General features: G+C 38.7%; 3 protein-coding genes across 3 annotated transcripts in view; 2 read left to right on the top strand and 1 right to left on the bottom strand.

Moving 5' to 3' along the window:
- Positions 1-16,384, top strand: part of LOC121607992 (chromodomain Y-like protein 2) — a 32,475-nt gene extending 16,091 nt beyond the window's left edge. Inside the window, exons 3-7 of the mRNA XM_041939083.1 lie at positions 4,712-4,929; positions 12,305-12,477; positions 12,563-12,773; positions 12,932-13,075; positions 13,163-16,384. Of these exons, the coding sequence (XP_041795017.1) occupies positions 4,712-4,929; positions 12,305-12,477; positions 12,563-12,773; positions 12,932-13,075; positions 13,163-13,321 (905 nt within the window). The 3' untranslated portion in view covers positions 13,322-16,384. The remainder of the gene's footprint in view (positions 1-4,711; positions 4,930-12,304; positions 12,478-12,562; positions 12,774-12,931; positions 13,076-13,162) is intronic.
- An 894-nt stretch (positions 16,385-17,278) lies between these two features.
- On the bottom strand, positions 17,279-19,540 carry cmc2 (C-x(9)-C motif containing 2). The gene is made up of 4 exons (XM_041939095.1): positions 19,254-19,540; positions 18,252-18,366; positions 18,093-18,164; positions 17,279-17,957 (listed from the first exon to the last, which is right to left on the bottom strand). Exons 2-4 carry the CDS (start codon positions 18,330-18,332, stop codon positions 17,874-17,876), a joined length of 237 nt encoding a protein of 78 aa, XP_041795029.1. The 5' UTR covers positions 18,333-18,366; positions 19,254-19,540; the 3' UTR covers positions 17,279-17,873.
- A 1,283-nt stretch (positions 19,541-20,823) lies between these two features.
- On the top strand, positions 20,824-24,685 carry cenpn (centromere protein N). Its single transcript, XM_041941151.1, has 10 exons — positions 20,824-21,086; positions 21,350-21,395; positions 21,502-21,561; positions 22,265-22,338; positions 22,463-22,636; positions 22,738-22,839; positions 23,423-23,477; positions 23,632-23,741; positions 23,909-24,032; positions 24,366-24,685. Exons 1-10 carry the CDS (start codon positions 20,916-20,918, stop codon positions 24,485-24,487), a joined length of 1,038 nt encoding a protein of 345 aa, XP_041797085.1. The 5' UTR covers positions 20,824-20,915; the 3' UTR covers positions 24,488-24,685.
- Positions 24,686-25,977: the final 1,292 nt, after the last annotated feature.

Genomic DNA, 25,977 nt, shown 5'->3' with positions numbered 1-25,977 from the left:
GAGATGACAGTACGGGACAGAATGTGGTGGAACAGACGCTCGAACAGTCTCCTGTCTATGAGTCCGTTTTTTTTTTTTTTTTTTTTTTTAGCACAAATCAATAACATGAACAAAAGTTTTTGATAGGATGTCTTATATTTGATTATAAAATATCTGTGAATTGTAAATATATGAGCAGGACATTTTACAGTTAAGAAATAAAGTTGTCACTGGTTTCAGAGTTACAAGATGGCAGTTCAGTCTGATGAACAGGCGAGTGCTCTCTGAACTACTGCTCACACTGTTTCTAACTTACCTCAAGTATGTCATTGGCCAATCTGTATTGCAACTTCTTGTTACTTACCAGCTGACATTTAGGCCCACACTGATATATCTGTGATCAGCTAAAAATGGCTAATGGCTAATATCAACCATGCAGAAATATGGGTTTGGTTAAAATGGAAAATGTACTGGAGTGTGGATCTTTATATGTAAATATTAATAAAACGGGTGCTGATAAGGTCCTGACATACCAGGCAGCTACATATAAAGATATAGATAAAGATTGCTCATCATTATCTGATATGTGTTTTTTATTATTATATTACAATGATGAGTATTTCACGTTACATGATAGATTGCATTGCTTATAAAGATAACTAGAATATGGGATCACTTTAATACTGTCGTGACTTGTGCTGACACACAGCTCTTAAACTCAGACTATGGTTCTTTACTACGGGAGCAGCTGATAACACCTTTGAATTTCACTCGTGGGTCACAGTCCAGGCCTGCACCACTATAGTTAATCATTACATACATTTTAGAAAAGCCATCCTGGCTTGTTGAACAGGATATCCAGATCAGAACAGTTGGGGTTTTTACTGTATTTTGATAACAACACATACATATCAACAGTATTAGCAACAGCATTAGTATAGAGTTTGTCCATAATACCGTTAAAGGAGTGTTTTGTCGTCTGTTGTGGATACTGGAAACACGTACTGTTCTGATTAGATACACAGAAAATTCAAAATGTGTGTATATTGGTATGAATGCTTAGTGCTTGTTGTGTTCTCCTGCTGGTTTTGCTGTTTGTTATTGCAGCTTCCGTATTATTATTTAATGTATTTAACTGATGGTTGCAGTGTACTCATGTATTTTGGGCTACATCACCAGTTCTAGGTTGATACACCATAATGTGAATTTATGGCAAAATTTCCACACACACACACAACTTCCACGTGTGTAGCGGTCAGTTGTTGTGCGGTCTGTCAGTTGTTCACCCATTTCAAAGCACCACAATCTAATTAGTGATTGTGAGACCTCATCTGAGAGCTTCTGTATGTGAGAGCATTCAGGTTACCAACCTAACCTGCCGCGGAGCTATTATGGATCCTAATCTCCTTATCCTCAAAAGACTACCCCACTCACCTCGTTCAGCACCCTCAGCTCAACCTGCTACGCTGGTAGATTGTGGACTGGTGGCAAAATGTGCACACAAGGTCAAGTAATGTGAAAAAAGAACAAAAAAAAGCAAAACAGACCTGCAACCCCAATTCAAGAAAAGATGGGACGCTGTGTAAAATGTGAATGAAATCAGAATTCAATGATCTGCAAACAAACTGTGTTTACGACAGTTTTACGAAGTGTTCCCAAGCCCATGTAGTACCGTCCTTTATACACTCTTGTGAACGACTGAGCCTTTCCAGGATGCTCTTTTCATACCCAATCATGATACTATCACCTGTTACCAATCAACCTGTTTACCTGTGGAATGATCCAAACAGGTGTTTTTGGATCATTCCACATCTTCCCCAGTCTTTTGTTGCTCCTGTCCCAACTTGTTCGAAATGTGTTGCTGCATCAAATTCAGAATAAGCAGATGTTTACAAAAATCAATGAAGCTGATGAGATTTAATTAAATATTAAATATATTGTCTTTGTACTGTTTTCAGTTGAGTATATGTCGATTAGGATTAGCAAGCTATCACATTCTGTTTTATTAATATTTTACAAAGTTGTTTGGAATCAGGGTTACAGGTATTTAACCGTAATTGTATTGTAAGAAAATGAGTGCCACATATTTCCTTGCATAGCAGCAACAAGGTGCTGTTAGCATTCAGGATGCCTGTTTGGTTGACCTTTCTTTATCAAACATTCCTGTCGAGTTTCTCTTTAATTCTGTGATTATGCCACTGCCTATGATACGTCTTTTTTTGAGCATATGAACAAATGAAAACCTGCAGTGTCATGGAAGAGAGTCATTCAATAAGTTGTGGGAGCAAAGACAGGAGGCTTCAAATGGTATCGATTTTACCCCAATGATTGAGATGCTGGCATTACCGTGACAATCAGCTAGCTAAGCACGTCTCATTATCCAGAAATTTAAAGCATAGTTTACTGGGGGGACTAAAAGTGGAGATAAAGAGGAAAGTGAGTGAGGGGACAACTCGCAGCAAAGGGCCCTGTGGTCAGTATTGCACCCAGGCTGCTGCTCAGGACTCTGCCTCAGTACATGGGGCACACAGTCTACCAGGTGAACTGGGCCGCCCCAGGCTTTGTGTTGTCACATCTCAGAAGCTACTCTCAGTGAGACCAAAGCCTCTGCCTCTTGTCTTGGAACCGTTTTGAAGCACTGCTCCCATTAGAAATCCCATCTACCCAGGCTGATCTCTGTTTATGATCTTCCTCTGTAGAATTGAATTAAAGCAGACTCATAATTTGAAAATCGCTGTTAATCAAATTTTGTACTGCAGAGTCAAACTCCAGATGATTCTGTTTGTTAGAGGAACTAACCCCAATTTATTAAGTTTAACTGTAATTTGAATCGTTCTATGTTGGGTCTGCGTTTGAGAAAGCCTGGAGGGATGATATAAATCATATAAATTATTTGAATATTTAATACCAGTTTCTCATCATCATCTTAAATTACCATTATCTAAATTTGTTGGAATATTACCCAGCTGGTTTGCTATTGCTGTTTCTATTGGTGACTGACTTAAAGGTTTAAACACTGGCTGGTTCTATTGCCTCACTGCATTATTCATCCTGAAATCATTCATGGCTTTAAGCACAAACTGAACATCTGAACAAACTGATTTTGACAAATTTTCGAAGTCTCCACTGATACAAAAGTTGAAAGGTTTGTTGTTGTTGTTGTTGTTTTTCAAATATCAGACGCAGCTTTTGTATTATATTTTGTAGTGTTTCAAAAAAGCATCACATTGCTTATTATGTTATGGTGAAAAAAGTGCTTAAGTTCCTGATTAATGTATGACGTATATGTGCATTATAAAGGACTCTGGCATTGCTTAACTCTTTTCTTCTTCTTTAATCCATTCAGATAATGAAAGCACACAACTCAGATTGTGTTACTGAGCTTTCACAGAATCAGAACAGTTTTTGGATTAATGTAGGTCCTCTATAGATCGCAGTGCCCCTATAAGTCAATGTTCTTTGTGTGAAAAGGCCTGAAAATGATGGAAAGTATTGTCGACTACTTTCCAAGAGTGAAAGTGCAGCTCTATGTGTGGGTTTTGAGTAAGAAATATTAATGCAATCAAGAAAAGTTCAAATTCAGTGTATCCTGCAGTGCCAGCTCAGATGTCATGCTTAAAAAATACTGTCAGATATAATGAAAAAATGTCTGCCAGACAGAAGCGAGTGTTATGTGGAAAATACATGCACTGCACCACACTGTGCTTGTGCAAATATCTTACTCCATTCAAAGGTCCTTTTAATGATGAAGAATTTTAATTGTAAATGAAAGATCAAAACCTATTGTGTGTCTAATAAGTTCAGAAGTTCTGATTGTGTTCTAGTATAGAACTTGCATACTGCCATGTGCACCAACATCGTAAGTGCTGAAATTGCTACCCAGGAATATTAATGAAACATGGTGCTACATACTGTGTTCATTACAAACACCATATGTATAAATGATGAAAGAAAGTTATGTCAGATTTGATGCAAAGAAAATGCATTTTTTTTAGGAGCCCTTGGAAAACAAGACTTGTCTGATAGCTAATATATTCTAAAACTTGGATCACCTTATGGTAGAAACTTGCTCACAGTGCTGCAGAGCCAGTGCTGGGGGGAAGGGGAAGCAGTCAGTGAGACATTCCACTCCATTTTCCACATCAGATATGCAAATATATTGTAAACCAAGTCAAATCAAGCTCAGTATAGCTCTTTATCACAAGCCTGTCTCAAAGAAAAACAGAGTGCTTTTATAAAGTCTCCAGTTTGACCAAATTATTTTTTATTATTATTATTGGTCTGGATAATAATTTGGTCTGGATAATAATTACGCTATTTTGAAGTGAAAACGAAGGACAGTGTTTAAATGTGTTTCTCAAAACGTTGCTTGTAAACATCTGTTAATTTTTTTCAAGGCTACTTCCTGGTTCAACTTTGACCTGCATGCACGGTTTTAATGGACATAGTTACTTGGACTGTGCAAAGTTTTTCTGGCCATGATGTTGCTGGTGTTGCTGCATCCCCAGACCTCATCTGTGAAATTGCTCTTAGAAAGTGTCATCAGGACTGATGGCAACCAAGACCCAGATTGAAAAATATGAAGAATTTTACACTCAGCTTTTTTAATTAATAGTTCTGTTATGGAGGTATTTTTATTACCAGTCTATCAGTAGGTTTCTAAAATCTTAAGTAATATGTTAAAGTCCTAGAAGACAGAGTGACCTGTTTTGTCATCCCTTCTCTATGTCAGGCTCTCCTCTGGCCAACGGTAAGATGCATCTGCACAGCTCAGTAAAAAGGAAGTTGGCTGAAGACAAAGGCTACGTGTTCGACAAGCGGCTCAGGTACAACGTGCGACAGAACGAGAGCAACTGTCGATTCCGAGACATCGTGGTCAGGAAGGAGGAAGGCTTCACGCATGTCCTGCTCTCCAGCCAAACGACAGACAACAACGCTCTGACACCAGAGGTGAGGACAAGCATGTACACACCACCTGTTCTACTGCTTATACATATGAGTTGCTGTTCTTATGCCTCAACACTGGTGACGCAGCGGCCGGAGGCATTATGTTTTTGGGTTGTCTGTCGGTCCGTCCCCTTCACATGAATGAGGTACCTGAGGAATGCCTTGAGAAAATTTCTGGACATTTGGCACAAATGTTCACTTGGACTCGAGTTAATTTAAACACAAGATACTTGTGCTCAAAAAGAGGATTCATTCTCAGTGAAGAACCTTGGAGCTCTAATCTGCCTCTATACCTGCCAAAGAGCAGTGATTCCTAACACGTCTCTGGGGGTCATCAGGTTAGGCAGTGAACTCCGGCGTCCCAGAGTCACCCCCCCTAGTGCCAGTTCACACTGCTCCTACACAATCCAAACAGCACCACCACGTTCAACTGACCCAGAGATGCTCCAGGTAGTGGCCAGTACCGATGCTACCATTTAACTATTGCTAATGCTAATGCTAACCGCTAGGAAGAACAGAAGAAGACAATACAGTTCCGATGCTACCATTTAGCTAATGTTACGTGCTAACCGCTACCTGCTAAGAGGAACAGAAGAAGACAATAAAGCTAGATTCACCTATACTGTTAATGTTAATTGCTAGCTACCAATACTAACTGCTAACATACTATCATACTCTCACCGCTTTAGCTCGAAGATTAACTCATTAGTTGGTCAAACGTCACAGTAACCTCACAGAACATGTTTTTGTGACCATTTTTCACATGTGGCCAGATACTGAATTGGAGACACTAATCTTGGGTTTCCACTTTCAAACTGGCTGACTGTATAGATCTTTTGTGCTGCTGGCTTGAAGATTTGTGTGAAGCTTCCACGTTGTACTATCTGTAGCTTCTTTGCAGCAACATCCATATTTGAAGCACTGTTGTCACCACAGACTCATTGGTTCTGCTGATATTGACCTTCAGGTAATTGTTGTTGCACCATCTGATGAAGCTCCTCTAGAAAAATAGACTCTAAGTGAAGACAACATGTTTCTCCCTGGAAATTATTTGCTGGAATCTTACATGTCAATACAGACACTGCATATATTAAATGATTCTGGACAGACATGGATGTATGCAGCTTGACTGGTTGATGGAGGCACATAACCATGAAGTGGTAATTCTAGTTATTCTCATTTACGCATGTCCGTTTAACCCTTATGTTTTTGTGTTTCTCTGGGATGCATCAATGTATCAAGCCGTATGTTTAGTTATGTAAGTTTTTAACTGTGTCCCACCTGACATGGAGCTCTGTTTATGGAAAAATAAATGAGAAAAGTTTTCTCATTAATTGCTGTCGAGATGCCCTAGAGCTGTGCACTAACTCTCCAACTGCTCCAGGGGAGCTTTTCAGGAGATAACTTTAGAAAACTGTGGTTATATTTGACAGCTGCCAGGTGTGAATATGTTTAGCTGCGTGAATCTTATGCAGGGCATTGCTGAAAAAGAGCACATATACTCAGCAAATAAGGTTGAGAAATAGCTCTTGGGCATTGTCCTTAGCACTGACATTGAGTTTCCTTAAAACATGCATCCTATCAAACAAGGTTTCTAGAAGTAGATCAATTAGGGGTGCATATAATCCAGCGTTATGCCATCTGTCGTTATTGCAGCAAAAATCTCAGTTGAACTAGTGAGGAAATTATGCATTATGGGTTCATAAAGGAGAGCACTCTGTAATTATTCTTAAAGAGAACTGGATATGGATGGATTTCTAGTGATTTGCATGGTTTGTTAAAGTTGAAATAAGACTCTGCTTGAGTTTGCAATATTGAAGCTTTCCTGTTTGGTCCAGGTAGTGTCAGATCATTCGGTTCAAACAGGCTATTTGCAAGCAGGTAAAGTGATCATTAACATCAAGGTTGATGGAAAGTTGATGTAAGCCCAGTGATCAAATACCTAAATACTGTCAATTTAACAATATTTCTTAGTTGTGAAAAGCTAGTTTATCTTTACATTTACTGTTTAAAACAGGAGCTACACCAGAATATAATATTTAACAAGCTAAAAAACTAAAAAGAAGGCCAGACTTTCAGCTACTTTTACAAAGTTATCCACATATTTGGATACAAAAGCAGCTAAAAGCACTTCAAATAAAACTATTAATTTTGCTCTTACAATTTTCTGATACTAGCAAAGACTGGTGATCATGCTTGATGAAACTTAGACCTAAAACAACAAAAAGTTTGCAGTAAATGATAAATAAATCAATAAAATGGCTAATTTACGTTAGGCTGAAGACGTGTAAACAGGATCTTGCTATTTTTAGAACCACTTTTGATTACTATTGATGGCGTACCAGCCGAGTCTTCTCTACAGGTATTTTGGGTGCATAATCTATGTCAAGCTGTGCTTACTGGCTCTTGACTTGTTTTCTCACAGTCTCCTCAGCAATTCAATCACCGATCACCAGCTAACTTCACGTCAATCAAATTCCCCTCCCCCCGTAAAATCTACATCTGATGGCAGAACACTGCAGCCTGAATTTAGGAGTTGGGCTGTAATTTATTATGAACTGTCACAGTGATGAACAGGGAGGTACGAGTTCTATCCAGGTCTATAATTGTAACATTGGATCTAACACAATACTTGTTTTAGCATGTATTTATGTGCAGATAAATGCTGCTTTACATGAGACGTTCTCAATGAATATGTTAAAAACAGACAGTTTAACAATGCTGGGACGTCTCCATCTGCAACACTGAATGCGGTTTAATGGCTCTCTTTGGAAAGAAAAGCACCGGCCTGTGATTGGTCGCTTCATTTCCGCACTCCAATCAACGACAAGCTGCTCCATTTGAATTTCATCTGGACGTATTCAGCAACTTGCTTTCACAGTTGAGTAGGTGCTTTCCTCAACTGCACCTCTGAATGTTAATCAGTCTGTTCGCTTGTGCACTCTTTGTATTGGCTTTAGTGAAATTTTGCAACGTTCTGTTTAATTTTGTAAAGGTGTAATTAATGAATTACCTTGTTGCACCAGCAGTTAGTTTTTAATCTGTCAAAATGACAAATGGTTTTGTCCATAAATGCTTTAAAATTTTTGATAGATGATGAAAACTTCATGATTAGCATATCTTTCCATTACATTTGCCGATATTGACCCTGCAGGCCATATGTCATTCAGGTGTATATTTATGATTTATGCCTTTGCTGATTAAGCACGTCATAAAAAATATATAGTTTAGTAAATTCTGAAACATTTTCAGTCTTCATCTATTGTGAGTTGACACACATTTTAAGAAAAAGAAAACAGTTTTTAATGTATTTGTTTTACAGATTCCTCAGATGACCTTTTATATAATAGTGGGTTTAACCACAGATAATGGCATGTATCACAATCATTCACCTCTGGCTTGTAAATCTAAGCAAACAGGATTTTCCTCCTCTCAGACTATAGGATGCATCTTAGATCCTCCACAGAGGGTGGCTCTGGCTTTGATACAGCCCTGTGTGCATGGCAGCCTGTGCTTCATAGGCACTGAAGTGGCCTGAACTGTGTGTGCGTGTGTGTACTTTCATGTGCGACAGTAAGCCCGTAAGCTGTGGGCTTATCAAACAGCTCTGATAGCTCCTCTGTCTCACAGTCTTTGAAGCTACAGGAACAAGAGAGTCTGCGGATGTGCTTACTGAATAGCTTTCTCTGAGAAAATCTTCAAAATATCCCTATACATTTTTCATCCAAACACTCAATGTGGGCTTTAAATAGGAAAGTCCCCTGAGCTGTTACCTGGAACTCTTTCTGTCACCTTTCTACAACCCAGTTTCCCGAAAAGATAGAACGCTGTGTGAAATGCTATGAATGTGATCATTTGCTGATCCTTTTTGGCATATACTCAATTGAAAACAGTACAAAGAAAATATATTTAATATTTTACCTCATCAGCTTCATTGATTTTGTAAATATCTGCTTGTTCTGAATTTGATGCAGCAACATGTTTCAAACAGGAGCAACAAAAGACTGGAAAGCTGGGAAATGCTCCAAAAACACCTGTTTGGAACATTCCACAGGTAAACAGGTTGATTGGTAACAGGTGATAGCATCATGATTGGGTATGAAAGGAGCATCCCAGAAAGGCTTAGCTGTTCACAAGCAAAGATGGAGTGAGGTTCACCACTTTGTGAACACATGATTGTATAAAGGATGTTACTACATGGACTCAGGAACACGTTATGAAACTGTTCAGGGTTGTAATTAAGACAAAATAATCTCAGTCTGCCTTTTTAAGAGCACAAATTTTGACTTGTCATAGTAGGAAATGCTAACATTAGCAAAGGCTCTGTTGTATTCAAGTGTCCCATTAAGCCATGACAGAGTCATTGTGAGCCAGCATGGACAATACCAGGACCCTGAAACTGATGCAGCTCATCCATCTTTCATTTTATTATTTGCGTCTGTGCTTTTTCTACTCTGACATGAGAAAATGACTCCTGTGAAAAAGAGCTTTGGTAAAGCACTTTGAGACACCTGGACTGTGTCTGCAATCATCCCCCACTCACTATGAGTGCACTGTGTTCACCCTCTGCAATTTTATTTGAGTTTAAGCATCTCTATGGCATGTACGCTACTTCTTATTAAACATCTCACCATGTAATGTGTTGCATGTTATAGATGCAAACATTGCATTTGTGCGACTCTGCAGCTGTCAGTGATGATGCAGAGGTCTCACTTTGCTGCTCTCCAGAGGGTTTTTCTACAGGGAGCAGTGAACGAGAGAGCTGTTTCAGATATAGCCTCATAAAAAGCAAGCTATTTCTGTTTTGACAAATCAAAAATTGTCCTACAGAAAAATTGAATAAAGTATACTAATAAAACATAGGATTGATTGACCCCTAGAGGTAGTGGTATCATTTCTGGGGAACTGTTGCAAGTCTCTTTGTTGTGGATACCGCCTTTGTCTACAGATGTACTCGAGGCCTCTGCTCACTGCACGCAAATGTCACTTTGACTGCTCTCTTCTTCCTCTCTGTCTCACAGACTGGAACCGGCATCTGCCCATCTCTGCTTCATGTATCTGAGCAGGATTTTAATTCACCTTCCTAGAATAATGTCGCTCGTGGTTGCACACAGACACACACACACACACACACACACACACACACACACACACACACACACACACACAAACACACACACACACACACACACATGCCACATTCAGTTAAAACTGGGGACGGATTATGTGCTCGGTGAGACATAAAGAATTAAGATCACTTTAAGGTTGAGTGGTTAATATGGGTCAGGCCTGATAATCTGATTAAAATGCAACAATAGTTGTGCAGATTGACTGCAGACAGTGATGTGGCAGTGTGGGTGTTGGGGTGTCCAGACGACTTCTTATCAGAGGGTTTACTAAGAAACGAGATTAATGGGTTAGCAAGGCATATTGAGCCTATAGCCAGAGTTTTCAGTTTTGTTTAACCTGACTAGATCGCTGTGGTAGTTTATGTTGCACACCTAACCTGCTCCAGAGCAGAGCTTTCTTTAATTCTAGAGATTCTTCAAGATACTTATAATACTTATATAATGTATGCAAACTTGCTGAGCCAAATGTTAGTGTCACTGAAACAAGCCATGTTATTACAGCAGTGCAAACTGTATGCATTGCATTGTGGGTTTCTTTGCCACAGCAACGTACGTGCATTCAGTCGCTGATGCAGAAACATTTTTTTCCCCCGTTTGTTTCAGGTAATATTTACTCTTAAAATTTTACTCAGCAGATCATCCATACACTATAAGAATGACGCAGAGTGCACAGAGTGGTGAAATAAATACATCAACATATAAATTGACACCAATAGCAGTTTTCTGCCAAAAACAAGAAACAAAGCAATAAAATAATCAAAATGATTTGCCAACAGAACAGAAACATTTCACCACGATCTTTAAAACAAGTAAAAATAATACAAGCATTTGTCCGGATACAAAGAAATTCTGACTTTGGACTTTTCTGGAAATTCTAGGTTCAAGCATTAAGTTACTTAGAACCAATAAATCCCATAAAAGTAATAAAATCCCAGTAATAAATTATAACAACTTATTGAGATGATTATGGACAAAAAAAATTGAAACAAACAAACAAAAAAAGATATATCCTCTCAGACTAAAACATGTTTATTTTGTCTTGATAAATAAGATATTTCCTATTACTTAGATTTCACTTTTTGCAGTGTTGCTGTAATATTTTTTTGTATCCTTCATAGCTCTCCATTATAACGACCTGTTCTTCTTGACTGAAGTAGGCGACTGCGATCAACTGTCAGTCAACTGATGCAGTAAACACCCCTTTTTATGGGAACAGACATAGAGCCTGAGGAAGAAAACAAAGAAGGTTGATAACAACCATCATAATACCCATCGGCTGACTGGGGTTTTAGGTTTTGTCGTGCCGGTTCATGCAAAGAAAGCCTGGCTATGTCAAACTTGCTTCGTATGTACTCACCAGGTCGGCTGTCTGAAAAGGCCAAACGCTGTCTGTGGATGCTGAATGAATCATTTTTCATCTAGAAGTTTGCATGCACAACTTTTCTCACAACCCCTGTAGTCCCACAGCAGGAGAAGCTTCCATCAACATCCAGTCAAATCAGTTGCCAATGGCAGGCAGGATGTCAAGGAAACAGGCTGCCCAACAAGTTGTCATGCAAACGCCTCACCTGCAGTCTGCCACAGCTCAGAAAGTAACAATAAATAGTTAAAAACAAAAAGAAATGTGTAAAACCAATGCTGTTTTATGATTTGATGGATTTAGCAGCTCTGCTGAGGATAGGACATCTGCTGAAGACATTTTTCTGTTCATGTCCCTGGGGAGCTTGCAGTGACCACAAAACAACTGATTCTGTCATTGCATGAAATAATGCGGTTAAAACTTGACCAAACTGACATTTACTCAACAGATGACTTAATATATGATCCATTGAATACCATTAACAAGCACCAACAAGTTATAACCAGCATTTGCTTTCCATCGGTAGTGTATTTACGTATTATGATGACAGCGTGAGCCTTTGACATTTCTGTTTGTGAATTCAGATGTAGACATTGTAACCTTTCAACCTCCCATTGTGCTCTATGCTTCATGTTGTGTGCAACTGTTAACTGAATGCTAGCTTTAATGAAATGTGTCTTCCATTGAAGTATGCTGCCATTTTAATGTTTTCTTGGTACAATAATTATTCACTCCACTACCGTTGTGGTAAAATAAGATGTATTCAGCCAGAAAACTTGTGCAAAACGATTGTAAGAATCTAATTGTTCTATGCAGAAAGAGACGAGAAGATTGCATTATAATGAAATAAATAATAAATAAATACACATCTCCCCCTTTTCCTCCTCAGATCATGAAGGAAGTGTGTCGAGCTCTGGGTAATGCAGCTGCTGATGACAGCAAATTGTTATTGCTCAGCTCTGTGGGGACTGTTTTCTGCAGTGGCCTGGAGCCGTCGTACCTGATAGGGCGCCTGTCCACTGACCGCAGAAAAGAGAGCAGTCGCATCGCAGACGCCGTACGGTAATGAGAAATCTCTCCGCTATTAAGTCTGACTCTCTTATCACCAACTTGAGAGTTTGTCCTGATCGTTCTGTGACCCCTTCAGGGACTTTGTGTTGGCATTCATCCACTTCAAGAAACCCATCGTGGTGGCAATAAACGGGCCTGCTCTGGGCTTAGGGGCCTCCATCTTGCCCCTGTGTGATGTGGTGTGGGCCAGTGAGAGGGCCTGGTTCCAAACTCCATGTGCAGCCCTTCACCTCACCCCCTCTGGATGCTCCTCCTACACTTTCCCCCAGATCCTGGGTGTAGCTCTGGTGGGTCACAGCAACATCAAGGCCTTTAGCTCATTTCACTTGACATAATTTGATTCTTCCTGCAACCACCTGATTGCCCTGTGTTTACCCAAAGTGCATTGCATGACATATTGAACATACTTCGTGATTCACCCTTGCCTTTCTGTTCTCATTGGCAGGCCAACGAGATGCTGTTCTGTGGCAGAAAACTCACAGCACAGGAAGCATGCAGTCGAGGTCTGGTGTCACAGGTCTTCTGGCCAACCACATTTAACCAGGAAGTGATGCTGCGTGTGAAGGAAATGGCATCGTGCAATGCAGTGGTAGGTCCTGATCTAGACAACGCAGAAGACATAGCGCTGTCTTGAATACAACCAAATGACCCTCTTCCCTTTCTGTGTGTTTTAAAGGTTTTAGAAGAATCCAAATGCCTGGTGCGGAGTATCGTCATGTCAGTCCTGGAGGAAGTCAATGAGAAAGAGTGTCAGATGCTGAAGCAGCTGTGGTGTTCAACCAAAGGACTCGAGGCACTCTTCAGTTACCTGCACAACAAGTCGTATGAGAAGTGATCAAAGGTTCTCTACAGGGGGACTTTCAAACTGAAGGAATAGTTGCATTAAGGGTCTTTGTTTCTTTCTGTCAGTAGAGGGGGTTCTGTGGTGTTCGTTTGCTCACATGTCTACCGACAATTCCCTCATGATCATCTTTTGTAAAGCAACTTTTTTTTACTGGACCCATAACTGTCCAGGTGTTTATTCTGTTGGTATCAAAGAGCAAAGGGCCAAATGTGCTTTGCTTAACTAAACACTGAAGGAGGTTCTGCAGGGAGGTACAGAGCGTCTCTGTGCATACGCTAGACTTCCGTGTTTCTGAAATCACCCGGATGTATGAAATCCTTGTATGTCTGATAGCACATGACAAACTGACAGTAATATATATTAAAATATATTTATTTCAAGTGTGTAAAGGAGTTGCTTTCTGTATATGAGATGCATTTTTCAGACTTTTTTCTTTGGTCGCTTCTTGTTTTGAGATTAAGTGTAAACCAAAGTTTGCATGAGGACACTGTCTCTTGCTCCTTACGTGCACATTCCATCCTCTCTGTTCGGATAGGAGAAAACTGGCCACAAATGCTCGTACATGCTCTCACACATCAGGAAATCAGATTCAACGGCTGCTCAAAACATGATCTTATGAGTTACCGTAAAATATTATAAGACTTGGTGGTTGGTGGTGGTTCAATTCTTTTTTTCTTTTTTCTTTTTTTTTTGGTTCTTTTGTTTTTTTCATCACACAACTCATTTTTCATACTGTACACATCTTTAGCACACATAACAGACATCTCATTTTCCAGTAACTTTGTCATTATTATCATAATCACCAAAAATTTGCGTCCGCTACATGAAATCAAGATTAATGCTCATGTGCTGATGAGACCGTCTGGTGATACTGCTCAAGTAGATCAACTAGCATCCTCATACTGTCAACATCCCATCTGTCTTCAGTTATTTTCACCTGCAATACAACACATTAGGGCAAGAGTTTAATTTAGCTTTTATTTCTACAAATAAAATCTTGTTGAGGTCAAGATTTTTCTCTCATGAGAGACCTAGATGTCTTTTTTCTTTTCAACAAATCAGAAAATAAGTGGAAATGGAGACACTGGTGGTCTCATGTGAATGCTAGCACTAAACACACAGATGTGTCTATTCTTAATCAAATGGCATTTTGGCTTGAATACAAAATGACTTTAGATGATTAAATTAATTGTGGCACATATCACATGGAAGGATTAGCAATGGATTTTATTCCATTTCATTTGAGCTACATACAGTAAGTAGCCTTACATGAAGCGCTGTGGTGGCTCATGGCTTCCAGTTATCAATGCAGATTCCTACTGTGCGAAACATTTCTTCGAAAAGCATCAGACGATCATGTTGATATTACCTGACTGTTCTTTCTCTGCTGTGTATTTTTTCAGAGCACACAAAAGAGACAATAATTGCTCGGTCATCAAGTAACCACATTGTGACTACACTAATTGTCGGTGATCAATGTTGTGGAGATGCGACAGTCGTGTAGCTTCCAGTCGACTTTGTCCTTATCTGCATGTGATGATTTAAGATTTCGAGAAATTTTTATATTGCGATGTGTATTATATTTAGGAATCTATTTTGTTTTACCAAAAAAAAATGTAGGTTTGTGAAAATTGTTTTGTAAAACTCAGAAGATATTTGTCCATTTTTGCAGTTGTACACATGCAGAACAGAATAATATATAGATAATGTAGACTGTTTTGTGTAACTAATTGCATGTAATATACTGTACATATAAATGTGTTGCCTGTCTGAATACCTTGTATTCCAGGGTATGTTTTGTACCAATATTGTAAGTATTGTTAGAAATGGTGCAGTTTATTTTTGTATTTATTTGAGATAACTGTTTGGATGTACAGTGCCATGTGGTGTCCTTTGCTCCAGAAGCACTCAGACTCTCTTAGTCACCCTTTCTAAATTATCCCATAACAACTTGGATGAATTATATGGGTCAGGAAAGCATATAACTTATATATAATTTAAAATCCAAAATATGCTAACACAATCGTCACTTGAATGTTCACCCTCTCAGTTGACATTATTAGATTAAGTATTTTGTTGTAAATTATCAAAGGCATGTCAGATAATTTAATATGTGTTGTGTTTTACTGAGCTTTACAATTACGAAAAGATGATCAATAAAATGACCCTTATTATATTTCACATTTGTCCATTTCAAGCATGTAAGTCTCTGTTAATTCTCCATGAGGTTGTCTCATGATTTGAACAAAACATGAACAAAAACAACAGCATGCTTTCACTTGGGCTCATGAAAAATTAAACCTTTTGTAGCTGCATCTCAGTGCACCTACATTTAAATGTAATGTATCTAAATTTAACTTTACAAATATATAATTGGCTAGAACCTACAAAAATCAGACTTGTTATGTCTTCTCAGGTAGTTTGGCAGGAGTGTGACCATTAGGCTTAAATAATGAGAAGTTGTTAGGATGGTGTTTTTGTTTTGTTTTTTTGTTTTTTTTTTTGATAAAAGGGGTCCCTGCATTCACTTCTTTGACTGTGTTCCTTGGTTAATACTCCCAGTTCCAGGGTCCCAAGATGAGGTGAGAGGGGCCTGTGTGTGATTCAGCACCACTGAATGCAAATCACTCAGGTCCACTGAGTGTTAGTCACACTGATCCTTCATGACAGGCATCTTAATGTCTTTATTTTAATTTGTAAAACATTGCCAGTTCTTTTCAGCGTGTCACCTGAGATAGAATAAGCATTTCTCTACTTTGATAGCATATGTTTGAAGTGTGCTTGATAGTAAGATTTGAAGTAAATCAAATCAGTTGGAACTAAAGAAACTACTCACATTTTTGGTCCATTATTTATTACTTTGATGGCGTTTTCGCCATTTTTTCTGTGGTTTTCTGTCTTTTATAACCACAATATCATATGTGTGTAATTCATCATTCATGTTCTTTCTCCCCACATTGTCTCAAAGCGGTGCCTTACAATTTCTGTCAACAATTTATCCATACATTGTGATTGGTTAGAGAGAGCTGCTACAAATAAAGAAACAGTGCTTTCACAGTCTGTTTTTTGTTTGTTTGTTTGTTTTACATTTCTCAAGCCACTAACTAGGCTTTTGTCAGTAGTTTTCTATGCATTTCCGGTCAGCTAACCTCACCTTACCAATGACCCTCAACACAACTTTGATTTGGACGCAATTATCAAGCAAATATTGACTAAAATCTTTTATCAACAAGTAAAATGCACAATAGTGTAAAAATGCATGTTCACAGTCACCGTCCCTTATTCATGGCTGTGATACTGCAGCCGACTGCTACTGTTAGTTTTTAGTGTTGCATACTTTGCAAGCTGTAACGTCTTTCTACTGATTCTGAGCCCTCAACCACGTCTCATGGCATTCACTCAGCAAACACAGAATGTATGTAATCTATATGTGAACTTTCAGTCACGTGACCACAGGGTCATTGACAAAGAGCCAGTAGACAGCCAGAGAAAACTACATCCAACACCAGAGACCATCCTTAGACAAAGAGAGGGGTTATATGAACACTAGCTAACATGTGACTGAAGGCTCCCATTTAGGTCACATGATGACACCTTCAACAGCTCCAGAATGGAGACTAAGAGATGCAGCTGAAAGCTCTGAATGATTAATAAATCAGCATTTTAATACCACATAGAATTCAATTGAATGCTTGTTTAAATATCATACCAGCAAAAGTATGATGGAAACCAGCACCGACAATATGACCAACAATAACTTATCATTATATCTCATTTTCTGCTATAACAGACACTTGCCTATTATTAAGAGACATGGACTTCCTAACTATTAGTTAGCAGTGGCAACAGTGTTTGCTATACGTTTAAGGACTCCTGTGTGCACAATCTGCTGTCGATACCTGACTGATACTTTGTTTTACAAAGATGACACACTATATCAAAGCAATGGACCTTTAAATAAACATATAATTTCACTTTATTTGAAAGATATTCAACTTGTAACAAATCAATATGATTCCCCATTCAAATAAAGTTTCAAACAACACTGACTTTGTTCAATATGTATGTTGACACCGAGTAACACAGCCACTGGTCATTCTGTTTTGGGTCTTTTCTTTTTTTACATGCATTACTGATACCCTGAAATGGACTCTCCCTGTTTTCATGAATAAATCAGGTACCAGAATATTCCTGTGGTGTCCTGCTAACTAAAACAATGGTTTGATGAAAGGCTTCTGCTACCAGCCACACTAATCTCTTTGATGAAGCTGTTGTGTTCTGAGGGGAAATAAATGACCATCAACAACATTGGTATTTAATCTAACTTACTTGATGATGTTTTATCTTGACCTAAAAAGTCCTGATACCAGTGCATGTTTTGGTCTTCGCACATTCTAAAAAGTAAGAAGTGTGTCAGAAGGTATAACCCTTTTTCTCTCTTTACAGAAAACAACAGTGGAGGCCTGTTACGCAGTGTCATACTTAAGTCAATGTCCCAATATCACTTATAATATCTATCTATATAATATCTGTAAAATGTCTTTCAGAGCTGCTCCTTGGGCCCTCTTTTCAGCTTCATTTTCATCTCTTGTGCATGTTGCTTGCTGTGCTCCCTCTTTTCCAGTCTCTGTTGAATGGTAGGAAACAAGGAAAATGTTAATCAGAAAAGCAAAAATCGAAACAAAACATAAACAAAACAAGACCAAAGGCCAGTAGTCAAAGTGCTTGTTGCATCTTATTAAAAAAAAAATGCCTGACAGACCTCTTTCTTCAGGCACTGACGCATAGCACGGTCCACATCATTACACGTCCCAAAGAACCTCAGGACATTGTGCTGAGGGGGGAAATTAACAAGTTTGACATTGTTTTGTGTTCTGTATATATGTAGCACACAGCAGAACAAGCATTTAGAGTGACGTACCTCCGTGTGGCACTGCCTCAGCTGAGCTATCAGCTCATTACACTCGTCCGTGTGCAGGTGAGGTGACAGGTCAGAGTGCATGCTGAGTTAAGGGTACTGTACCACTGCAGCAATACTGAAAGGCCACAAACAAGAACAGCACTGATTGAGGAGCACTGAGTTGACAGTTACAGTTGAATTGCTGTAAAACATGTCTTAAGGTGGCACCACATTCAAACTGAAATGCAGCTTAGCTTATCTTCAAACACAATTTTGCTTTCTGCTGTACCTAACTTTTTAATTACATAGTGTGCTGAACATCAAATCTAAGGCTGTAACTAATTGTTGTTTTCATTATTTATGTGTATTCAGTCTATGAATTAATAATTTAGTCTATAAAATGTCTAAAAAATGAAACTGCCAATCACAAATTCCCAGAACCCATCTTCAAATTGCTTGTTTTGCTAGTCTGGCTAATAGTCCAAAAGTCAAAGAAACAACAATACAGAGAAAATCAGAATATCCTCACATTTAACAATCTGGAGCCAGTGGATGTTTAACATTTGTGCTTAACAGATGGCTTTAACGATTAATAGATTTTAACTGAAATATTAATTAATGCTCACTGTCAAATGTCAACTCATCATTGTTAGACGTAAGCCAAGGACATGTCCTCTAAAGGATACTAATGCCTCCCCATCCCTCTCCTTCCTGAGCTGTCACAGTGATGGAGTTTGTTTGTTTTTCCAGTGGACACTTACCTGCAGACACAGAGAGGCACCGAGACAAATGTAAAGCATACGACACTGTGATAAATGTACTGTCATGGCTTTGTAAACTACCTGCATCCAGCCCCAATCCTCTGGAACCATGAAAACACTCAAGCTTGGACAAAGGCTTATTACGTTAGCAGAATAGCCAGGTTTGCTAAACCGTTGCGATGCGATGCATAGTGAATATCTAGTAGTTTAATACAAACTATTTGATAACACTTCCGGTTGTATGTAACCGTGATATCCTTACCAGTGCAGAGGCTGTGTCACATGTGCAGTTTTCCAGCAAATCACGGTGAAATGTCACGTTAGCTAACTGCCAGGCCTCGGCTAACGTTAACTGTTAGTAACACAGCATAAAGCCATACAGCCTCTGAAGAAGAGCTGAAGGGTTCGTCTTTCTTCCCACTGAATTACGACGATTACTTAAACGCATCTACACTTTCAGCTCACTTAGCTGGTCTTGCACTGATATCAACGTAACCTACGAAAACAGTCCGGACATGTAGGACATATCTGCCGGCTGTCGTTTGACGACAACGACTTCACTAGCAAAAGTCAACAGCGAATCGGCGTCCGCTTTTTTCTCAATCCACCAATGGAAGGCGTTCTTATCACAAAAAGGTGGGACTTCTCATGACGGGCATTTACAGGTGTTACCAGAGGCTTCCCTCGCAACGTCCGTCCGTCTTTGCTTGTGGATGGATTTAACATTTGGCCAGATGTCCTTTTTGATAGTGGTGATAGTGGTGCTGCGGTGACAGCAGCATGCCGTTAGTATCCGGTCGTATTTTTTGTAGAGTTTGGCAGTAAAATATAATGTAATGTAATCTACTTTAATTTAGAAGGGGCGTGAAGACTGTTAACACAGTTTGTGTGAGTAAAAGCAATATTTTAAATGCACCTCAGGTAAAATATTAAGGGTACAGCATATCTTTTAGAGCAAAAGATTACACTTTTCACTCCTTTACATTTATTTTAAACGTATTGTTACTTGTTTCTTTTCCTTATTTGGATGCATCAACAATGACAACAGGGAGTACAAAGGACTGATAGAGAGCTTTGCCACCTGATGTAACAACAATCACCTGAAGCTCAATATCAGCAAGACCAAAAAGCTGGTGGTGGAATACCAGCCTGAGGAGCAGGAAGACCCTCGCCCCAGCCATCATTCATTCATCACTGAACTGATTGGAGTCAGAGGTGGAGAGAAGGATGAAGAACAAGATCCATTATTGCTACATTTCACTATCAACCATTTTTCATATCCCATACTATATTATAATGTACTACATACTACTAAATTGTGTCAATATGTTAGACTGTCTTACTATATTATATTTCTATATTAATACAAACACCAAGCATCATTACTTAATCATATTATATATTAGAGTGGTGCATACTTTTTATATATACTAGACCTGCTGACTTTGCTGCCATTAATTACACCGCTCTAACTTTGCCTCATAATCTGTCTTTAAATTCTCTTGTATATTTTCTATTTTTGCCTTTATTCTGATTTTAGCATTACATCCCTCTTATTATTTATTGTTTACTTGCTCTGTTTGTCTGTACTTTTTTCTGTGCTTGTGCTGCTCCAACAACCCAATTTCTCCTCTGGAGATCAATGGAGGCTTAGTCTTGTCTTACCTTTTTATCTAACTTCAGAGCTTGTCCTGACAGTTCTGTAGGCTACTCGTAGTATTACTACTCCAAAACACCAGGGGGCGCTAAAAGGAACGCGTCAAATCCTCTAGTAATATCTGATTGGTCGATTCTTGTGTTCCGTTGGAGGCAGTTTGTTTGAAAATGCTGGCAGTACTCCTACTGGCGCCGCCGTGCGTGAATCAACACAAACTAGCTTCCAACACAACAGCTAAGTTAGATATCGATTACTGTCCGAGAAAGAATGGATGATTCTATGAAACGCCTATTGCAGCGACTCATTAGACGGATACCGGCTCATATGCTAAGAACAACGCTGGATAAGTGGGGCCGTTTGAGTGGGGCACAGCAGCGATCTCTCGATTTTACTCAACCAAAATGGGTGTTAACAGAAAAATTATTAGCCATATGCGAGGTATGTTGTACTTTTTTTAATTTGTGTTAAATATACAATGTGAAAAATAGTAATTAACTAACGACCCGTTCTTTGTCAAGATTCCTGTTGAAGTTGGTCGTGAAATCCATAGTTGTACATAAACTTTCCACGTTTAATGTTAGCTTCGCCACTTGAAATGCATCGTCGCTTCTCAATACTCTTCAATCGGAATCGGCTTAATTTGAATGTAGTTGGCGTTGGTGTGGACGTCCTGCCTTTTGACCTCACTTGTTTCTTTACAGGAAAATGGCTGGACAATTAAACACATCACAGAACTTGAGATGACATGTAAGTCAGATGAAACAGTTTTCTCATTTGGACTTAAGCTCAGCTAGCGTTTATTATACCATACCATGCCATCTAATAATGCCTCGTGTGTCACATTGTTTCTCAGATGTCATCGACAATCCAAACCAGGGAATGTGGCATGCCTCACAGCTGATGGACCCTGAGGGTATGTTAGAGCTTGTACCATGGAGGCCCATCTGTTTTACAGCTATTTAAACTGGTAAAAATGGTTGAATTGGTCACAATCTAGCAGATAAAATAATGCAGTCATACGGATATTCGCAAGAGATTTTACATTTAACCCATCTGTAATTACCATTCAATACAGTGTAGTTTCCAAATCTAGGTTTAAACAGGGACATTATACGTATTAAACACATGTAAACATTAGAAAAAATAGTATAGAATTTCCTGTAATCACATAAGGGTCATGCCTGACTACGCTATAAACTGCAAGCACTTCTTTGCCCACAATTGTGATTTTTCGGTTACAAGAAATGTTAATGTTTCACCAAGACATACCTTTGCTATTACCACAGACATAAAGCTATGTACATTTGCACATTATGACAGTTTGATCCCGATAAAAGAAGCTGCAGACATTTAAACTGGGCGATAGAAACAGTTTTTGGCAAGCGATCGTGACACACGTGAGATCAGGCCTTTCTTTCTGGTTGAAAGTTTGGTAACTTTGATCAATCAAATAACCTGCAGGTGTCTGAGTCACCACACGTTTTAAAGTTATATAAAGCAACATTAGCATTTTTTTTTTGCACATATTCTTTATCTGGTAGTTGTGTGTTTGGATGAAATAGATATAAATTAAGTCCTTTTTTGAATGTATGTTCATGATTTTCTCTGTTTTGCAGATGACGCTCACTCTGTAGAGCTGACGCAGTTCAAAGAACAATTTAAAGCTCACCTCAGTGAGCTTGTGAGACCTGTAAGCCATATATTCCTCCTCACATAAGAAACAAAATTGTACTAATTATATAGTTGCATCATTTAAAGGCTTTTATGTGTTAAACATTGTATAATAAAAGCCTGCGTTTCACATTGCATTCAAGGTGTCTGTCAAAATAAAGAAGCACACAGATGAAGCTGTATGGATTCGGATTGCATGGGGAGACCGCTTCTCTGAGCCAAACCACCTGAAACCGACATATGTTGTTCACCATCTTCAAACCCCTTACGTCTTTGTGACCAGCTTGACTTCAAAGCAAAAGCCACTGTTATCCCAAGTAAGGAATGGATTTGATATTTAATCTTTGACATCATTTGTATAGTTTCTCTTTTTTTCTGTCTTTCCTTTCCCCTCTAAGAGAGCAATGTACTTTTTCAGGCCTTGGTTCTGTCCACCAGATATCAAGCTATCAAGGATGCTAACCTCAGTGGACGGAAACTCACTGCCATTAGGGACCTGCTGATGAGGCATTATCAACAGGTAGGCCTGTTGTGATTACAACAGAACAAGAATGTATCCCCACGTTTTCGAATTACCTTAATTTCTAACCACACAAACAATACAAAGCTTTTTCTTCAGTGTTTATAACCTTTGTCACTAAACTGTGCCATTGTGTGCTGGAGAGTTTCTGTTTTTGGAGTAAAATTATGATAGTGACCTTGATTGGTCCAGTTAAGTTTTAACTACCCATAAAACTTTCACGTTTTGTCAGGGAGTAGGAACATTGATTTATATTTTTCCGTTTAATATTGCTAACATAAAACATTTACAATCCTAACAATGAACTGTGGAAAGCTTCACATAATGTTGTCATCCCTACTTACAGTAGATGTTTGTCATTAAAAGGAAGTTCTGTCAAAGGCCACCTGTCCAACATCAAGAAAGTATTTTTGACCGCACCGCAAATCAAGTTTGTGTGACTAGTGTTAACTTATTTTAACCCCCGATGAAGATTTCCTTATGAAAAGCTCAACTGTGGAAGATAGTTGTTTATAATGAGATTGAACTGATGTTTATTAATAATTTTGTTTTGGGCAGATTTTGATTTTGTTTTTGTTTCTAGGTGTTTCCCACAAAGTATCCCAGCCCTCTTAAAGAAAAGAACCAAACTGTCTCAAGTATGTGTGTCAAATCATTTGATATGACAAAAGCTACATTCATTTAGTTTAATATGTTTGGTTGTTTGACTTAATGTATGTTTGACTTTAATGTGTGCTTCTAGTGGAATTCTGCATTTGGATTTAATTTATTTGGCTTTCTTTGTATGTATAGACCCACATGTAGAAAAAGAACAAGCTGGTCCTGCAGTAAACAGACTTCAGATGGCCTGTGAGGCCTTTGGTGATGGGACGTTGCCTCAACTACAGTCTGCAGTTTACAAGGTATGCTGAGGCATGCTTGTGTTTAAAATACTAGGGGTTGATTATCACAGTTAAAGTGACAAAGGGCGTAACTCGCTGTCTCACTATATGAGTACAAAGATGCAAAAGTTCATTATCACTCTGTGCTGTGATAATCTGAATTATGTTTTGTGTTCATCTGTTCTTAGCTGGAGACAAAATTCAGAGACCACACCAACAAGATCATGACAGAGCGGGAGGAGCCCTTCAGATGTGTTGTCAAATTTGCAAGCACCAATCTCCTGGAGTCGCTCAGACACTGTGCATCTACAGGTACCCAGAATTTGTTAGCCACAGACAAAAAAGAACCATATGTGTTGTAGGAAGAAAGGGATATTAACACTGTAATTCAGTAAAACAGGAAACAATTTTGCATGTTTCATAATACACACAATTCCATAAATGACCACAAGAGGGCACATACACAGAGGAACTACCCCCACTGTTGTGTCATCTATCATGAATATGTCATGATCAGTAAATTATATAGTTATTTTCTAAGCAAAGTTTTTTTTGCCCATCTGTCCCATAGACAGTTGTGATTATTTTTTTTTTAAGTTTCGTTTTTTGAAGTCTGTTAAACTAATGTATTTTTATTTTTGACAGGAATTGCCTCCACCCCTGTCACACCTCTGCTCTCATCTATTCCTCTAAAAGGAAAGAATTATTTTGTCATCACAGACAATGGCCCTGGTCCCTCCTCACAAATGCGACAACCACTGACCTGATTGGTGACAGTACCTTGATTTAAAGGACTCACAATGTTGCCTCTTCTAACTTCTGCTATGTCTAGTCCACCCATGCTTTGCTAAACTAATGTATGTAATGTATTAATTTATTTACAATAGATAATTGGCATTTATTATCTTTTGTTGATGAGAATGTTACTGTCATCAAATGTTAGATGTCCAAAATGAAAATAAAAGCAGGATTTTTAAATACTCTTAGATGTTTGTAACGTGTCTTCTTGGTGTCATTACACCCCACACACTAGTTAACATCCTCCATTATTTTTCAGTATTTTTTGCATCAGCTAGAGTCCGACAAAAAGGCTCGGAGAACTGCATAGTGAATGGTCTGCTGGAAGTGAACTTTAGTACATTAGCCCCTCACAAGCTGACATTTACAGGCCTTGGTTTATTTAAACTTTCCTTTCTGTGCACAAACTATTTAAAGGATGAGTTCACAGTTTTCCAAGTTTGTCTTAAAACAGAACTCAAGTCCACACCTACAGCAGGCCCAGAATCCTCTCTGTGTCACTGGCAGGTAGTTGCATTTTATCATGTGTTCCTCCACCTGCTGTCTAGCAGGGCGGGGCCACATTTCTGTACATTGTTGTCATGATGGGTCAGCAGTCGTAAATCTCTTTAAGGATGGTTGAGGGGAGGAAGCGCTTTCTTTTTGTTTTCATCCTTTGTATGTAATTATTTTTACCACAGAGGTTATGATTCTTCCCATCTAGCTAAATAACGACAAATAAAAACTAACTCTTTGCTAGTAATTATTAATAGTAATAATGAAAAAAATAATGTTATAGTCATTTATAAAAATCAGCTATAGTAATGAGAAATAAATCTTCCCTTTTACTATTTAAAAGAATATACAGAACACGCCTACTTAAATGTAAAATGAATATATGAGGAAAAAATAGAGCTACACATCTACACATCTTCATTTACAGATCTGTTTATTTTTCACTGTTTCATCTTTGTTTCACATCATCATAACACGTTAGCAGCATCAGAGTAAAAATGGACAGTGACGTAGCTAAGTAGCGTGCAATATTGAATAAAACTGCAATTTATGATTGCTGCAGGAGTGCCACTAGGTGGCAGTATTATGCCATATAAATTACGGAAAGATAAGCTGCAGCATTTTTGTTTCTTTTTATTTAGCTTAAGGGGCGAGTTCATAACCTCTGTGGCGATAATAATTACATAAAAAGAATGAAAAACAAAAACGAGAAACTGCTTGCTTGCCTCACCAAGGATTTTGAAACAGACTTATGCCTGCTGGCCCATCATGACAACACACTGTGCACAGAAATTTGGCCCTGTTGTGTTTGACAGCGAGTCCGGGAAGGTGTCTCAGCAGGCGCCACAGCCTGCCAGCTCCACAACGAGAATCTCAGTGTCTTTTCATACGTACTTACATTGAAAGAGTTATTGGTTTCTCCTGCTCGTACCGGCAGCGAAGACATCCCTTCGTCACATAACTG

Source organism: Chelmon rostratus, chromosome 1, assembly GCF_017976325.1.
Source record: "Chelmon rostratus isolate fCheRos1 chromosome 1, fCheRos1.pri, whole genome shotgun sequence".
Classification (NCBI taxonomy): domain Eukaryota; kingdom Metazoa; phylum Chordata; class Actinopteri; order Chaetodontiformes; family Chaetodontidae; genus Chelmon; species Chelmon rostratus.
The sequence above is the reverse complement of the archived record's forward strand: the minus strand, read 5'-3'. Positions and strand labels throughout refer to the sequence as shown.